The 15,883-nt window shown below is 44.1% G+C and overlaps 1 protein-coding gene across 5 annotated transcripts in view; it reads left to right on the forward strand.

Moving 5' to 3' along the window:
• The window catches only part of COL15A1 (collagen type XV alpha 1 chain), a 347,975-nt gene that overhangs the window by 324,217 nt on the left and 7,875 nt on the right, over positions 1-15,883 (forward strand). For 4 of the 5 annotated variants that reach the window (XM_019509150.1, XM_019509145.1, XM_019509147.1 and 1 more), the window contains 6 exons: positions 362-506; positions 6,819-6,883; positions 11,183-11,311; positions 11,494-11,553; positions 13,093-13,152; positions 14,126-14,311. In XM_019509150.1, coding sequence (XP_019364695.1) covers positions 362-506; positions 6,819-6,883; positions 11,183-11,311; positions 11,494-11,553; positions 13,093-13,152; positions 14,126-14,311 — 645 coding nt within the window. The remainder of the gene's footprint in view (positions 1-361; positions 507-6,818; positions 6,884-11,182; positions 11,312-11,493; positions 11,554-13,092; positions 13,153-14,125; positions 14,312-15,883) is intronic. The other variant, XM_019509146.1, reaches the window with a different exon arrangement.

The following is a 15,883-nucleotide window of genomic DNA, read 5'->3' on the forward strand; positions in this document are numbered from 1 at the left end:
GATAACCAGCTCTTCTGGGTAGCTGCCACAGTAGGTGCTAGTACAGTATTTAGCCAGTAAGCAGGGTGGAGTAGGCAAGAATAGCCTGGTGAGATTTAGCAAACAGTTACCCCAGAATACATAATACCAACACTGGTGTCACTTTCCCCCATATATAATAGTTTTACCCATGATAATTCCCCAGATAATTCTGCACTGGATGCTATATAGTTACCTAAATGCAGGGCTGTGTGTCATGCCTCTATCCCTTATTCAGACCAATGCAAAGGCATGCTGGGTTGGTGTTAAGCTTTTGTGTGTCTAGGCAGTTTCACCCATTTAATTTCTACATAAAAAATAAAAATATTTTCTGTCTTGACAGGGACCAAAGGGGGACTCCGTTGTTGGGCCCAGAGGGCCCACAGGATTACCTGGCCTGCCTGGGTCTCCAGGGTATGGAAAAGTTGGCCCTCCTGGCCCACCAGGTCCTCCTGGGCCCCCAGGACCTCCAGCAATATATGGCTCAGGTGAGAGGGTTTGAATGTACATGCTTGCAGGCTCCCTGCACCATGCCTCTACTCCTCAGACCTCCAGGTTTGAGTCAGGCTGCTTCCTTATCCACTGCACTGTCTGGATTTAAGTTGTTGGGGAAGTTAGGACTGAGAGCACATTTCCACTAACTAGTGCCACAGCAGCTTGTGACAGCCAAGAGGAGTAATTGCAAAGGAGGGTCCTGCTAAGCCCAGTTCTGGTGCAGGCTCAGAAAGCACCATAGCAAACAAGCATGCTTAGTTGAGATGGAATGTGTGGAGAATTTCACCAGATTGCTACTGAGCATGTGGAAATGGCAATGTTAGTAGGCTTCGTGTTGTCAAAATGGGGGGGTTTTCATGCAAGCAGCAAAAGGTATCTCTCTAATATAAAGGCAATCCCCTTTCAATATCTGCTTTTAAGCACAGAAGTACTACAGAGTCTCAACAAAACAGCCATAAGAATGTTTCAACCGCATTGATTTTTGTAGTTGCTTTTTATGCTTTGGTCAATTTTGTAGTTACTGGATTAGCAAGGGGAGGAAATATAACTCATCTGTTCAAATGAGAGGGAGGAGCTTTGTAAACCAGCTGAGCCCACAACTGGCTTCAGTACTTCTCAGTTTGTATCCAAAGTACTTTCTCAGGGGTTCTTATTTCTCAAACCCTGGGAAAACTTAGTTGTAAATCAGGTGTCACTGTGCAAGACCGCTGTAGTCTTCCTGAGTGCATCTTTCCAGGTGAGAGGCCTCTTGCCTGTCCCGTGTTGGAATTATATGGTAATTCCACGCCCAGACTAGGCTCCGCAGCTTGAGACCCTGTGTACCATTGGGATTACTCAACAAGCCTGACTGGGTTGGAGCCTGTGATTCTCTTCCCTCTTAGAGCCAGGAGCTGTCTGAGAGTACAGTCAGCCAAGCAAGCCATTCAAGAACAAAATATTAATCACAAAAGAAGAAACAGAGAAAAACAAGAGCAAAGGTATTGTTAACACCACTGGCAGGCTACCAGGATGTCTGTGGGCATGTCTATTCCATAAACTGCTGTATCAGGAAATACATCCTCAAGCACACCATGCTGCTCTGCACAGACGCTCCTGCATCAGAAGCAGTATAGCCACATTTGCACAATGCTTCTTCCAGTTGTTAGCACCCTTGAGTGACAGTGCTGATCAATCTGCCCATGGCACCACAATGAATGCAGTGGCACTGCTTTGGGTCCAGGAGACAGCTGGTGCTGAGTAGCACTGTCTGGGTGAGGACAACCCTTCTTGCCGTGGTAAGTTTCCTGCATAGGCAAAGTAGTGACTCCACATCTAAGAGCTCAGTTGTAATCGTGTTTTTTTTCTTGTTGTTGCCTCCAAGGCCCACTTAGGTCCTACCACAACACAGTTCAAATAAACTTAGTGTACCTTTACTCATCCTATCGGCCAGCTAATCAGAATGGCCAATACCAGGGATAGGGCAAGGTTAAACACAAATGCAAGGTGGGTTTTTATTTTACCCTGTCATACCTTAAAGGGCTTATACATCTCCAAATTGTTTTGGTCACATATTTCTATAACCATTTGTATTGCTGACCATACCACTATGAACTAGTCATGTTACTGATCATGAACTAAACACTCATCATTGCCCGTGTATGACTGAATCACTTTTGGTGCCATGAACCTTACAATTTGCTGATTTATAAACTTACGTTGTAAATATTGTACCAGGCTTGTTTGTACCAGCCTATATGGTTTCCTTATATATTGTACCAGTTTGTACTACTACTGTCCATCTCAGAATATTCTTGAATAGATTCCAAATATTTTGGTGCATCATGTTGCCTCCCACTCAACTTCAGACCTATATCTTTTAACTCTTACTGCTCCTGCCCTACATTCTGGCATAATTTTCCCACAGTCCCTCTTCCCCTCACCTTTGTTCCCAGCTGCCATCTTCAGGAGCCAGGTCTGTTATCAGTGTCCCAGATATTTGTCACCTGTACCTCTTGAATTTAGTCAGATTGGTTTATGCCCCTGATCAGAGGGCTGGGAATAGATTTCCAAGCAGTACATTTTTCACATTTCCTTTTAATTATCAGTAAATATGCAGCTATCAGAAATATTTACTACTTCCCTTTTTTATAGTCACACACAACTACCCCTTAGCATTATATTCCCTTCCTGGTTGCATAAGTGGTCATGCTTTGGCTTCTTACATGCCATTTTTGGCACACAAGTACCTAGATAAATTCTATTCCTTGACACGTAGCTCTGCATTTGTGGCTGATTATAGGAAGGCATGCAGAGCACATACACATACTTATTGTGTATGGGTGTATTGTTTAGGTGACCAGGACCAAATAGAATTCAGGCTCCAGTAAACAACAGTCTTAGTAATTAAATATAGCTATATATCATATTCATAAAATGTTACTAGCATCTTTCATGTCCTTAATGCCAAGCACTTCTATAATTTCTTGACAGACACAGTCAGAGTAACCAAAATAACATGGAACATTTGCTGTGTTAGCTGTACTGCCACTGATCTTAGTCCTCCTTGACCTCCTCCTTGTCCTGGCTTTATGTGAAGCTTGTTTATTCAGCTACATGATGGATGTGCAGATAGTAACTTAACTTCCATTTACAAAGGTTCTGGTTAGCTCCATCAAAGCTCCCGTATGCTGTATGGTGGAAAACAAGAAGTTCCTGCCCTTGTCATCTGGCACATAGCAGTTATTTCAAAGGGATCATTTCAACAGCACCAGAATTTTAATACTTAAGTTTGGAAAGATATTTCAGTGTTAGGGGTAGTTTAACAATAACAAACATACGTTCTCTAGGGCTGTGTGAGGCTTCGGACCATGCTTCGGATCTGAAGAAGCTTCAGACGTTTCAGCATCCAAAACGGCATCCAAAGCGGCATATCTGGATCAAAGCGCTGGCTTTGTTAGGCTTTCCAAAGTGGTTTGGAACTTCTGAAGCACTTCAGAAAAGCTTCAGAGCTACTTTGGAGATCTGGCCATAGGGTATAGTGGGGAATGAAATATCTATAACCTGTTTTTTTTTTTTGTCTGATTTGGATGAAAGTTGCAGGGATGGTAGCTTCTGCTGAGAGCATGAAGCCTGCCAAGTTTCAAGAAGATTGGTGCAGGGGTTTGGGGGGAAACTGTACCCCAAATGCTTGAAAGCAAAACTCACGCCACATGTATGTATTATACCACAGGGGGGTGAAATCTGCAGGGGTTTTATCCCCTGGTGAGGCCACAAAGTTTGCCAAGTTTCAACGACATAGGTGCAGAGGTTTGTGGGGAACTGCACCTCAAACTGCTGGCAGGCAAAACTCGTGACATAGATGACCCTGTGTGTGTTAAGGTGCAGCAGGGTGAAAGCTGCAGAGATGGTAGCCCCTGCTGCACCCCCTGCCTAACGGATCATGCCCTGTCTTCTCTGGTTGTTTTTTCTGTAACTCATCCCACAACTCACATGACAGGCAAGATACCTAAGAAATTTTTCTGATGGGCCATGGATGAAGAACAGTTGGAATACCATGTTAAATCCAGCCACCTACCCTCACCAGAGCTTTTCCGATAGAAGGAAAATTACCACATGGGATTTCTCCTCCAGTTTGTAAATATCATGTGCCAGTATTCTCTGTTCTATAGAGCCCATGGTGCAGTTTGTATGGTTGACAGGCTTCAGAAACTTCAAGTACAGATTCTAGGAAACATAGGGCAGGGCTGGGCGTGGCTGGAGACTGTTTGTATTTATTGTGAGAAAATTAAGAAAATGTAACTCAAATTCCTCTAGGGTGCTTGGGGACACCAGCTTTCAGACTCCCAGATTATCCGTTGACTATACTCTTCTCTCTTTCCACTCCTCAGTGCACCCCAGGTGTGCTTTCCATTTCCATTTCCATACAGCTTTTCCCCCTCCCTAAAGCACCCCTATCACACTCTCCTTTGCCTCCCTTAGCCAAGCTGGGACTCTCTAGTTTGGGCCAAACACGTGTAGCTAAACATGAATGGAAGGAGCTATATTCAACTCCCAAGGAGCTATTTAGCTCTTATTGGGCACATCTACACAAGACACTCTACTGCATAGCAGAGTAATTTGCTGCACAGTAAGTGTCACCATCTACTCATGCATGGCAATTAGGGCACAGTAGACTAATTTACTGTGCTGCTGGATAGTTCCATCAGATACAAGTCATCAATAAGTTACTGTGCTTAAAAGATGGTGACATCAAGTTCAGCTCAAATTGAACCAGAGTATATTCAGTCACATTAATTATACATGTAGCCACACCTACTGCGATTCAACTAGCAAGAATTATTTGTGGCATTCCAAACCTCTGAGCAGTGTCAAACAGCCACTGACATGGTATGATGCATGCATGTTCAAACTGATGAAGAAATACTTCCTTCCTTCCCTCCTAAATATGGAGTCTTCATTCCTAAATTCACTAGCTCAAGGCTCAGAGTGAACAAGACTTACCTGGGCCTAACTGCCCCTTTCCTGGGGCCTCAACACACGCCCCCTTCTCTGGGTCCTCAATACTCCACCCCTTCACCAGGGTAACTACTCTGTCCCATTCACTGGGGCCCACACTCCATCCCTATGCTGGGGCCTCAGGGTATTACACACCCATGGGCTCAGGTGCCTCTCCCATAGACATGCCTGGCCCTGCTACCCTCTGGTCTTAATGACCCACTGAGTGGTGGGGGCTGGGGTTATCAGGTGCCCCTACCCACCTTTCACCAGGGAGGTAACAGACCTAGCATTTCTGGGGGACTGTCCCACCATAGACAGCCCCAGCTGACCACCCTTCCCTGGAAGGGTGCAATTTTCAGTCTTACCCAGGACCAAGCAGGCCTACCTGCCCTGGTCTGGCTCCCTCATTGGGGCTCCTGGATGCTCTCCTTGGGCTTTGTCTCTTACTGGGTCCAGCTCTCACTCTGGTCCCATTCTGATCTTATAACAGCCTGCATGCTGACTGACCCTTACCATCTTCAGCTGTGTTGTCCCCCCCCCCCACCCTGACCCCCAGTCAAAGGGACCTCCAGCCCTTACAGACTTTGGTGCTGCCTCCACACCAGTCAGGGTGCCAGAAAGCTCACAGTGGTCCTGGCCTTCCCCTGACATTGGGCTTAATTGCCCTTTGGCCCTTCAGCCCTGGTCGTCTTGCATTGACCAATGCAAGGGACCAGAGAGTCAACCTAGCAGCTGCTGACCCCCATTCACCTGAGTCCCACCAGAGAGCCCTCTTCTACTCCAGAGCTTGCCTAGCCCCCTTGTAGGCCTACCAGCTGTTAGCCTCATGCCTAAGCTGGGCCTTGTTCTAACTAGGCCCAAGGCTTCTTTCTGGGGCTCTGGACCCCACTGGGTCTGTAGGAACCTCCTGCCATCCCCATAGTTCCTCCCTTACCACCAAGGTGTTACATGACCAGCAGCTCACTAGATGTTGTTGCTTCTTTAGCTGCTTGCAGTGAACTGCTGCCTCAGCAGTGAGAGCCAGGATCTAAAATGGCTGCCTCATCAGGGCTGGCCTGCACCTGCCAGCTGCCTGCTCTCAGCCCTTAAAGCTGACCTATAGTTTTGTCACAGCTGGCCTATAGTTCTGAATTTTTGATGTATAGAAAACATCTTTTAGGTTATTTTTAGAGTATTATATGGCATCCTGCAAACTCTATATAAATGGTAACCAGGGCCTTCACCCTGCAAGTACACACATGCTTAACATAACCCTGTAAACAGGAATTAGTCTTGTTAAAGTTAAACATGTGCATAAAAGCTTGCAGAACAGATGCGTAAGGCAGCCAGATGTAAGAATGCAAACAAAAAATGAAATCACAAAAACTGGTTTTAAAACCTTTGTAAAATATATTTTCTGCATATTTTTTATTCAGGACTTTGGGCTTGTCTACAGTACAGCAGTAACATGTTCCAATTGACTGTTCCAAAGCATGCTCCTACCCACCCACTGCCCCTGGCACAATCTAAACTCAGATATATACTAGAGGAAATACTCTAGGCATCCTTGTATGACTACTCTTGTGACCCCAATCTGCAGCATGCTGGAAAGCAGTGGGTAGGGATGACCCTGGAGCACTCTCCTGGTTGCATTGTTGCTTTGGTGTATGTAACTGGGAGCAGCTGGTCAGGGGATGCTCAAAAATGTCCAAGCTGGGACAAGCTGCTAAGCAAACACGTTATCATGAACTCTCACTGTCAAAAACTTTACCCTGCACAGCACAACCAAGTTTTCTCTGTCTGTCTTCCAAGAAGAAAGACCTACAAAGTAAATTTTTGCTTTATTTTAGCAGCTGCAATTCCAGGGCCACCAGGGCCTCCAGGAGAACCAGGATTGCCAGGGACCAGGAACCTGGTAAGAGACAAAAACTTCAAAATTTGCCTTTTCTAGATGCTTTGTAAGTCATTGGAAACAGTTCTGTAGAAGACAAAGCAAGTTACATCTGCTTCTGAGCCACTGATGCCTCACTTCTGGTGAAACAGTAGATGGGAAGAGAGAGGGAATAGAATAGAACAGAGGAAAGCTGTGTTTGTGGGCTTACTATCAGCTTCTTATCCAAAGAAGTGAGAAGTAGAATGAAGAGGATTCTGGGTATGTGTAGATGTTACATTTATATGAACCTAACTAGGGTTAAGTCGATCTAAGTGCTGATCTGTACACACATTTGATGAGGCAAAAAAAGGGTAGCCCAGTCTAACTTAGTTCACCTGAGGAGGTGAATTAAGTTAGATCAGGAATGGGTTAACCCAGTCTCCTGAATGTCTGTAAATGTTCAGACTGCAGTCCCAGGGCTCGGAAAGTGAACCCCACCTCAGGGCTGCACTTTTCCTATCCCCCAACTCTGACTGGGCTAATTCCCAGACCAATCTAAATCACTCTCATGCTCAGAGGGAGTTGCTTGCTGAAGTATAAGCTCTGGGTTATTTTTGCATGGGTTTATGCTGTGGTAGGACAGTAGGGGGTGCTACTACGCTGACCCACCCACCTCCCAGCGCCCAACCAACACCATGCTTCAGGTGTCTCCCCCGGGGTGCCTGTGTGCGTGTGGCTGACCCCCTTCCTGGAGCACACCCTCAAGTCTGGGGTAATTGCTGCCACCACCTGGGCTTTGGTCTGTATTAGGGCTCTGTGCAGCCCAGGATACACAGACCCTGCAGACCTTGGGGGTGGTTTGCCCACTGGTAGTATTATTTCTGGGTGCTCCTTGTAGCCTGGAGCCACCTATCACATTAATGACTCATGTTCATCTTGGAGTCAACTATGATTCTAAGATCCCTTTCCACTGCTGTGCCTGCTGAGAAGGTCATCCCCCAGCCTGTAAGTGTGTTGGTGGTTCTTCTTGCCCACGTGCAGCACTTTGCACTTGTCTTTGTTGAACTGCATCCTATTTCATTCTGCCCATTTTTCCAACCTGTCCAGATCCACCTGGATCTGTTCCCTACCCTCTGGTGTCAACTTTGCCCCATAATTTGGTATCATCTGCTAACTTGGACAGGGTGGTCTCCATGCCCTCATCCAAGTCACTGATGAAGACATTAAATAGCACTGGTCCAAGGATCCAAGCCTTGTGGGACTCCACTACCCACATTTTTCCAGTTCAGTATCAACTCATCCACCATCACTCTCTGAGTGCAACCCCTAAGGCAATTTGCCACCCACCTGACCATGTAATCATCTACATCACAGCCTCTCAGTTTATTTATGAGAACGGAATGTGATACCATTATCGAAGGCCTTCTTAAAGTCTAGGTAGATGACATCTACCTCGACTCCTACATCTAAGCATTTTGTGACTTGGTCATAAAAAGAAACAAGGTTAGTCGGGCAGGATCTACCTGCAATGAACCCGTGCTGATTTCCTTTCAGCATTATTTCCCCTGCTGGGCTCCCACAAATGTGATCCTTAATGATTTTTTCCAGAGTTTTCCCAAGGACGGAGGTGAGACTAACTGGCCTACAGTTTCCCAGTTCCTCCCCACCCCGTTATTGAAAATAGGGATCAAATTGGCCCTTTTCCAGTCCTCTGGGATGTGACCAGATCACTATGAGTGATCGAACAGCCGTACCAGTGACTCTGCTATGACTCTGGCCAATTTCTTCAGCACCTTTGGATGAAAATCATCTGGGCCTGCTGATATGAACACATCTAGCCTCTCCAAGTGACCCTTCATCTATGATCCAATTGGGAGATTTTTCTTGGCCTGTGTCTAGGGATACAGATGCAAAGAACTCATTGAAGAGTTTAGCTTTGTCCCCCCTGTCTGTCACCAGTTTGTCCTGGAGGGGTCCTATGCTACCCTGCACCTTCCTTTTGCTCCCTATATACCTAAAGAAGGACTTTTTGTTGTCCTTAGGTTTTGTTACCAGGCTTAAGTTCTAATCCTGCTTTGGCCTTCCTAACTGATTCCCTGCAAGTGCAAGCCAGGGAAGTATATTCCTCCTTGGTAGCTACCCCTGTTTCCACAGCCTGTATACCTCTTTCTCTGCCCTTAGGCTTTCCTAGACTTCCCTTTCAGCCAAGAGGGCTTCTTGGCCCCTTTGCCCACTTTTATTGGATTGTCTCCTTCTGTGCCTGTAGGAGCACTCCCTTGAGGAACAACCACCCTTCCTGGACCCCCATTTTACCAATGCTCTTGAGCTTTAACACCTCATTAACTAATCTCCTGAGCATGCTGAAGAATCTTTTCTGAAGTCTAACACTTCAGCTGTGCTGGTTAGTTTACCCACCCTTCACCGGATAGTGAATTCAATCAATCGATTGTCACTATCCCCTAGGTTACCGTGTACCTGCAGATTCCCTGCCAAGTCCGGCAAGGTGTTTCCCATAGTGGAACCGTATACATCCTGTATTAGGTAGAGGTCCCGTATGCAAGTTAAGAACCTGTTTATTCAGAGACTTGTTTATTCAGCTTTCTGCTAAATTCCACCAAAAGCTCCTTGAATGGCCTTGGCATTGTTGGCATTCATTTTCAAATGCCTTAATAAGCAGACCATCCAGTTTACTCAGCCATATCAAATCTCCCAGCACCTCAAATATAATAGAAATTACTAGACCTCCCCATTCGATCCCTGCAGGACTGCTTCCCATCCAAACCTTCAGTCAAGGTTGCCATCTCTTCCAATTGTTTCTCCCAACCATTCAACATAATATTGTGCTATTAAGCATCAATCAACAAGCCAGAAGAGCAGCTTAAAATGAAGAGACCTTCTGTAATCAGTACCAGACAACATAATATTTGCCTATAAATTGAATACATTTGATATCGGAAATCAGTGAAGCACAGTGATCTGACCATAGCCAGCTAACAAGTGACATCTCAGAATAGTAAAGCAATCTGCTACAGCAGTGGTTCTTAACCTTTTTTGGACTTGAGGCACATCTCATTGGACTCAAGGTACCCCTCCATAACTTTCATGAATTGAGTTGCACCCAATTTCAAAAACTAACTTATATATTACAGTGCTTATCTCCTTGCAGAGGGATGAAGTAGTGAGGGTTGGGAATTAGCCAGGCAGAGATGAGTCTTAGCCTGTGTTTTTCTGCATATCTCATATTTCATAGATGTTAGGGCTGGAAGGGGCCTCGCAAGATCATTGGGTCCAGCCCCCCACCCAAGAGGCAAGAAGTCTGCTGGGGTCAAATGATCCCAGCAAGATAAGCATCCAAACGTGCCTTAAAGGCATCCAGAGTAGGTGCTTGCACCACTTCTGGTGGGAGTCTGTTCCAAATTTTGGGAACTCGGACAGTAAAGAAGTTGTTCCTTATATCCAGTCTAAAATGGTTTTCTTGGAGTTTGTGACCATTAGACCTTGTCTTCCCTTTGAGTGACTTGGTGAACAGAAATTCTCCCAGTTTCTGATGCACACCCCTTATATACTTATAGGCTGCCACCAAGTCACCCCGAGCCTTCACTTCTCCTTACACCTCATGGCACTCTTCAAAGGATCTGGCAGCACCCCAGGGAATGAGAATCACTGTTCTATAGTCACCTTCATTCTAAGATGCTATACTTTGAAATTGGTTTCTTTCTAAAGTACCAGAAGGAGAAAACCACTCATCCAAACCTTGTTTCATTATTTGATTAGTTCTGCATTCTCCTTCAGATTCAGTTAGAGATTATGTCTCATAGAAATCAATAAACTAAATGTCTGAATTAAGTTTGCTAATTGGATCAAAACAGTGAGACAGATATGATAGTAACAGAAACTGATTTTGTTAGCTCAGTGAATGAGATATAATTTACAAACTGCATCCTGCTTCACTCCAGCTACTGTTGCTGAATCTCTTTTGAAACTTCCAAATCATCTTTCAAATTCTGCTGCCCCAGCCAATTGTACCAAGTTGTAACAGTGTGTTTATCCCATACAAAACAAAATATACCCCTTGTGTAATTCTGTTTAAATCAGTGGAGATACAATATAAGTGAATTTGGCCTACACTCCCTACTGTTCTAAAAGCTTATGCTTACATTATGTTTCACAAGAAGAGTTGGGTGGAATGAGATGCAATGGGCTCTATATGCATTTACTGCTCAGAAAATGTCTTGTCATTACTGGCATTCTTCAAATGAATGTATTTATCTGTAAATATCCTTTGCATCTCATGCTGCTAGGCGTGGGGTTTATTTTATTTTATTTTTGATTACTTGACAGGTTACAACATTCAGAAATATTGAGGGTATGCTGCAAAAGGCTCACTTGGTGGCAGAAGGAACATTAATCTATCTGCGTGAAAACAGCGAGGTCTTTATCCGTGTTCGAAATGGCTGGAGAAAATTGCAGGTATTATAGCACTGCTTCATGATTCGCTTCAACTCTCCTATCTTCAATGAAGTTGTTGCAAATATTCTCAAAGAAGGGAGAGCTGGTACAAATACTTTCCTTTCATGCAGTACTTTCTTAATTGCTGTAATTTTTTCACTTTTATATGTTTCTATTTCCCTCTTCATTCTCTGTCCTTCCAGCTGGGAGAATTAATTCCCATCCCTGCTGACAGCCCTCCTCCTCCAGCAGTTTCAAGCCATGTAAGTGCAAAACTCTTTTGGACTGTGAAAACTTGTGGGTCTGACTAAGCAGAAACTGGGGGAACATTTGGCAGATATTGTATACAGGCTCCCCCACAACAGGCTTTCGGGGCGGTGGGTGAGCAGGAATTCTAACCTGGGTGACCTTTCAGCCCTGCACATTGGTCATGTCACTACATGAGTTCCCTAATTGGTTATGACTAGGCATTGGCTACTCTGTTTACTTAAGAGTAGGAGTCTACTGAACTCAAGGTGGCTGCAGCTGATTTTGCAAGCATATTGCAGGGTCAGCACCCATTTTCACAGGCCAAGCATGGTGGGGACCCTACACCTCTCATTGGCTGAGGGGCCTTGGTGGCCCTGCCCCTCCCCACTGATTGGCTGTGAGGACTATCATATGGCCACACCTTTCACTGCTGATTAGCTGCAGAGGCCCTGCCCCTCACCACCGATTGGTGGAGAGAGGTGGGACCATATGACAGACAGCCCTCGCAGCCAGTCAGTGGTGAGGGACAGGGGTGGCAGTCACCTTGATGTGACAGCAGCCATTCCTCCCCCCCAGTGTGACTAGGCCGCAGTGGCCACAAAGACTGCTGACTCCCCAGAGGGAGCCAGCATGTATTCAGTAAGTATTTTGTTTTGTTTTTTCCAGGGAACCTGTGCTTTTTCACAGAGGCCACCCAAAATCACAGTTCTGCAAAAATCACAAAATTGTAATTTCAATAGGCCCCTACCTATGAGGTTCTGCATACTGCTGAGGCAAAAGGCATCTTTGAAGCAGTGTTCAAATAGCCCATGCCCTAGTTTTGAATATGGAAATGAGCCATATCAAGCCCAGGGTTAGTTTCAGAGAAATTTAGAAGTTAAGTAGATGCAAGTCCTTAACACCTAGCATGTAACTTCAGTACTCTGTAAGACAATGATAAACATGAGCCAAGGGCTAACTAAAATTAAGCTTCTGTTATTATTAATTTTTATATGGGCAAGCTGTGTTACAGGGAAAGACCTACTTTGATCCCCTGGTAGGTCCTGTTCCTGTCTCTGTGAGGGAGCTGCTGAGGCATGGTGCAGTCCATATCTTGCATTGCATTGAATATCTTGTCTCACCTCACCTTCATTCTTTTGTTTTTAATCCATTCTTGCCCCAACTCCTCCAAACTCAGTATTAGCAGCTTCAGTACATATCTTCAAGAACATTCAACCACCGATGCTCACTCAGTCAGATAAGTGTTAGGCTCTGAGACCTAGGAAAAGCATCTCTGTTTAGGACAGCATTTCACCATGTGCCGAGGTGACTTTCTAAATTGGTAGAAGTACGTTAATTTAAAGTTTGAGAATATCATCATTCAGAGCAACACGATTTCACATTTCTGTAGTTCCATTTTTATTTTATTAAGAAATATTACTGAACAGCTGAAATGCTGATCTGGGATGTTTCCCCCAATGGACTGAAGTAAAAAAAGGTTGTGTTTTCCCTGCTCTGGACATCATAGTCAACTTATATTTGTGAGTGATTTGTTGCTGTGTGTTCCACCACAGGGCTTTCAGTCTCTTCCAGCACTGACTACTTTTTCCAATATTGACACTGGAAAACCATCAGTAAGTAAGATAATTATATTGTAGAGACACCACTGAAGCTGCATAGTTGCAATCTGTGTACAAAGTAAAGTAAATCTCTTTCATGTGCTTTCAAGGTATCCTCTAAATTCACAGAACTTATTTTGAGACATTTCAGGTACAGCTTTCAAAGAATTTAGAAATTGTACAAACCTTTAAATGGCCTCATTAAGCATTATTCTTTGGTGATTATATATAACCTTTGTCATATGCCTGTAATAAAAACATACCTGATTTTCTTAGCTGTAAATAATGGCCTCAATCTAAAATACAGGCTACTTTTTTAAGGTTATGACTGGGTTTTACTTAGCACTATTGGAACTGTTTTATCTTTCCCATGGAAACTTGATGGATATTTTCGTCAAAAGGATCATTTATAATCTAAGCTTGCATTTTTGGAAAAGTTTTTTGTTTCAATATTTAAAGAAAGATAATGACATTATATCTGAAAAATAACATATGAATCAGAATTTAAACTTTTATGTTGTGATTAAAATATGTGTATTGTATTTGATAACAATAGATTTTATGTGGTCAGTGCATAACAATGTCCTTAACTATTTATTTATTCACTTCCAAGTTTTGGGGTTTTGTAAGTAATGTGGTGACAACTGAAGGGTTACTATTTAGCAAATCTCAACAGTAGTTTAAAACTGAAATTTTGTGTTTGGATGTCTAACTACTCAAAGATAATAATATATTTCTGCTGTGGGCTGGATTGCAGCTCATCAAACTGAACATGACTTATTTAAGAAATGTGATGTTATGGTGGCAACTATAATTCTTCATCATGAAAGGTTTAGAATAAATGTTCTACTCTGAAAGATATTCCATATCAGTCCCAGCTACCTGTCTGTCTGTTTTCCTCAAGGACATGTTTTCCCCATCAAGAAGATGTGGATTGGTTAACAGATTTTATAACTGAGAAGGTTATTGTTTCTTTTCTGTTTTCAAGCTGCATCTGGTGGCTTTGAATTTCCCATTTTCTGGCGACATGCGAGCAGATTATCAGTGCTTTCAACAGGCCCGGGCAGCAGGTTTAACGTCAACATACAGAGCTTTCCTCTCATCACATTTGCAAGATTTGTCCACAGTTGTGCGAAAAGCAGACAGATACAGTTTACCAATAGTTAATCTTAAGGTAAAAATAAATTATTTGGATTTCTTTTGTACTGATAGATTCTTAGGGGGCCTGTAGATATGTGGAGAGTCTGATTAATCAAGTCTGCTGGAGCGTGTTAATTAGCACGTCTCTAGAAGCCTCTGCATGTATCAGCATCCCTGCACTTCAACATTAATGATGTAGACACTGGAGTCAGAAGTGGACTGGCCAAGTTTGCCAATGACACCAAACTTTGGGACAAAGCATCCACACCAGAAGACAAGAGGGCAATTGAAGCTGAACTGGACAGGCTTAGCAAATGGGCAGACGAGAACCTGATGGTGTTTAACACCAAAAAATGCAAGGTTCTCCACCTTGGGAGGAAAAACTTGCAGCATCCTTATAGGCTCGGCAGTGTTACACTGGCTAGCACTACAGAAGAAAGAGACTTGGGGGTCATCATTGACCACAAGATGAACATGAGCCTTCAGTGCAATGCTGCGGCTAGTAAAGCGACCAAAATGCTGGCTTGCATCCATAGATGCTTCTCAAGCAAATCCCGGGACATCATTCTCCCCTTGTACTCAGCCTTGGTGAGGCCACAGCTGGAGTACTGTGTCCAGTTTTGGGCTCCACAATTCAAAAAGGATGTGGAGAAGCTTGAGAGAGTCCAGAGAAGAGCCATGCACGTGATCAGAGGTCAGGAAAACGGACCTTACAATGACAGGCTGAGAGCTATGGGACTGTAGCCTGGAAAAGCGCAGGCTCAGGGGCGATCTGATGGCCACCTATAAGTTTATCAGGGGTGACCACCAGTATCTGGGGGAACGTCTGTTCACCAGAGTGCCCCGAGGGAAGATGAGGTTGAACGGTTATAAACTACTGCAAGACCATTTCAGGATGGACATAAGGAAGAATTTCTTTATTGTCCAAGCCCCCAAGGTCTGGAATAGCCTGCCATTGGAGGTGGTTCAAGCACCTACACTGAACACCTTCAAGAGTAAATTGGATGCTTATCTTGCTGGGATCCTATGACCCCAACTGACTTCCTGCCCTTCAGGTCAGGGACTGGACTCAATGATCTTCTAGGTCCCTTCCAGCCCTAATGTCTATGAAATCTATGAAAATGGCAGTGGGGGCACTTAAACTAAAGCTCATATGATGAGCTTTAGTTAAAGTGCCCTCACTGCCATTTTAAAGCACAAGGATGCTGATACATGAGATGCTGCAGGTGCTTTAATTACAGCAGCTCTTGGAGCTACAGCCTTTGTATAAGGCCTCTCAGGTACAGAATGCCCTTACAATCTAAAAACCTTGAAACTCAACTGAAGTGAAAGGTTTGTTCTTGCCTGTTGTTGGATCAGAGCTTTTTGATTCAAAGTATGCTTTGTGCTACAGTGTATAAAAAAAAGTTTGCTCTTACCATCTCTCACTCAAGCTGCATTTTCTAAGTTTAAGGCTAATGGTAAAAACAAAACCATGAGAATGTTTACTTAGAGTGTACTGGTATCAAGGCAGTACCATAGTAAGTAACTTTGTGTGTGCTTCTGTTTCAATGCATCTGTTTTGGAAGCAGCTTTGTAATTCTTGCCCCAAAGTGAGTCTTCATTT

The sequence above is a fragment of the Gavialis gangeticus genome, unplaced genomic scaffold (genome assembly GCF_001723915.1).
Source record: "Gavialis gangeticus isolate Ggan-Ray unplaced genomic scaffold, GavGan_comp1, whole genome shotgun sequence".
NCBI classification, from domain to species: domain Eukaryota; kingdom Metazoa; phylum Chordata; order Crocodylia; family Gavialidae; genus Gavialis; species Gavialis gangeticus.